Source organism: Dendrobium catenatum, unplaced genomic scaffold (assembly GCF_001605985.2).
Source record: "Dendrobium catenatum unplaced genomic scaffold, ASM160598v2 fragScaff_scaffold_74, whole genome shotgun sequence".
Classification (NCBI taxonomy): domain Eukaryota; kingdom Viridiplantae; phylum Streptophyta; class Magnoliopsida; order Asparagales; family Orchidaceae; genus Dendrobium; species Dendrobium catenatum.
The window spans coordinates 2,576-3,828 of record NW_021318536.1 but is presented as its reverse complement, the minus strand read 5'-3'; the positions used below and the strand labels follow the sequence as shown (position 1 = coordinate 3,828).

Genomic DNA, 1,253 nt, shown 5'->3' with positions numbered 1-1,253 from the left:
GACCCCACGTAGTGGGATAAAGGCTTGGTGTTGTTGTATGATAGTATAATGCTTGATGCAACCATGAAAGATAAAACTTGAGTTTAATAAACTTGGAAACGTGACTATCAAATCAACTTGCACTTTATATTGGCGCAATGAAAAAGCCGACTTAGCGATAATGGCCATCATGTTTATTTTTATGTTATGTTGACACTAAGCCAACAATTAGACTTCTTCTAAGACTAGGTTCGGTTTAGTTGTTGGATATCGGTTGTTTTGTTAAACTTATTTATTGAAGTGGCCTGAATTTGCATAGTTTTGTGCTTCGAAGGTTGCATATATCAATTATCTTTGCCTGGTTGCAGACATTCAATGAAATTCAGAAATTGTTGAGCAAAACAAATGGCAAGATCGTTAGTGAGGTCATGACATCCGCACCTCTTGTTGTTCGCGAGACGACTAATCTTGAAGATGCTGCAAGGTTTCCTACTAATCCGACATGTCTACTCTTTGATTAATTTTCAAAGATTTTCTTATCAACGTATTTGTTTGCAGATTATTGCTTGACACCAAGTTTCGCCGGCTTCCAGTTGTTGATGGTACCGGCAAATTGGTATGCTAATCTTCTTTCCTTTCCCAGTTCATCAAAATTTCCTCCGATAATTGTGTTCTCACTTCTCATTGGCTTTCTTCTTGAAGATTGGAATGATCACAAGGGGAAATGTTGTTAGAGCTGCGCTAGTGATAAAGCATGCAAATGAAAAGAATACTTAAGAGACGGAATTTGTTTCATCTCATCAATTATTCAATTTCCATCAATCTCTGTATTCAAATTCTTCACCATTCCTCGTCTTGATAAGGAGCATAATAGCTCATTTGTACGAGGTCTTTGGGTTACTGTTACGGTAATTATTTTTAAGAACCCCATAGAAAAGATTAAATAAATGTTTAAGAGTTTAGATTATATATATATTTATACACAGTAAAGCTTGTCCAATTGCCCTTTGGCTAATCCATTCATTTTTGGAATTCTTTAAGTAATGCTGATTCATTTAGTATTGTTGAAGTTTGCTTATTGCTTAGTTCTGCTGTACTTAGTTGATGCAAATTAGGTTTCGTTTGGAACATCTTTTTTATTGCTTTTTAAAGTAATTTTTTAGTTAAAAAAATATTTTTTGCTAAAAAATTGCTTCGAAAGCCGTCCCAAACGAAGCCTAAGTCCTGTTGAAAACTTGCTATCGTGGGTTGGCTTCGAGCGGTTGGAGATTGGG

The 1,253-nt window shown here is 35.4% G+C and overlaps 1 protein-coding gene across 1 annotated transcript in view; it reads left to right on the top strand.

The window, feature by feature from the left end:
• The window catches only part of LOC110109665 (CBS domain-containing protein CBSX1, chloroplastic-like), a 54,268-nt gene extending 53,249 nt beyond the window's left edge, over positions 1–1,019 (top strand). The window contains exons 6-8 of the mRNA XM_028696041.1: positions 348–463; positions 538–595; positions 682–1,019. Coding sequence (XP_028551874.1) covers positions 348–463; positions 538–595; positions 682–756 — 249 coding nt within the window. The 3' untranslated portion in view covers positions 757–1,019. The remainder of the gene's footprint in view (positions 1–347; positions 464–537; positions 596–681) is intronic.
• The last annotated feature ends 234 nt before the right edge of the window (positions 1,020–1,253 follow it).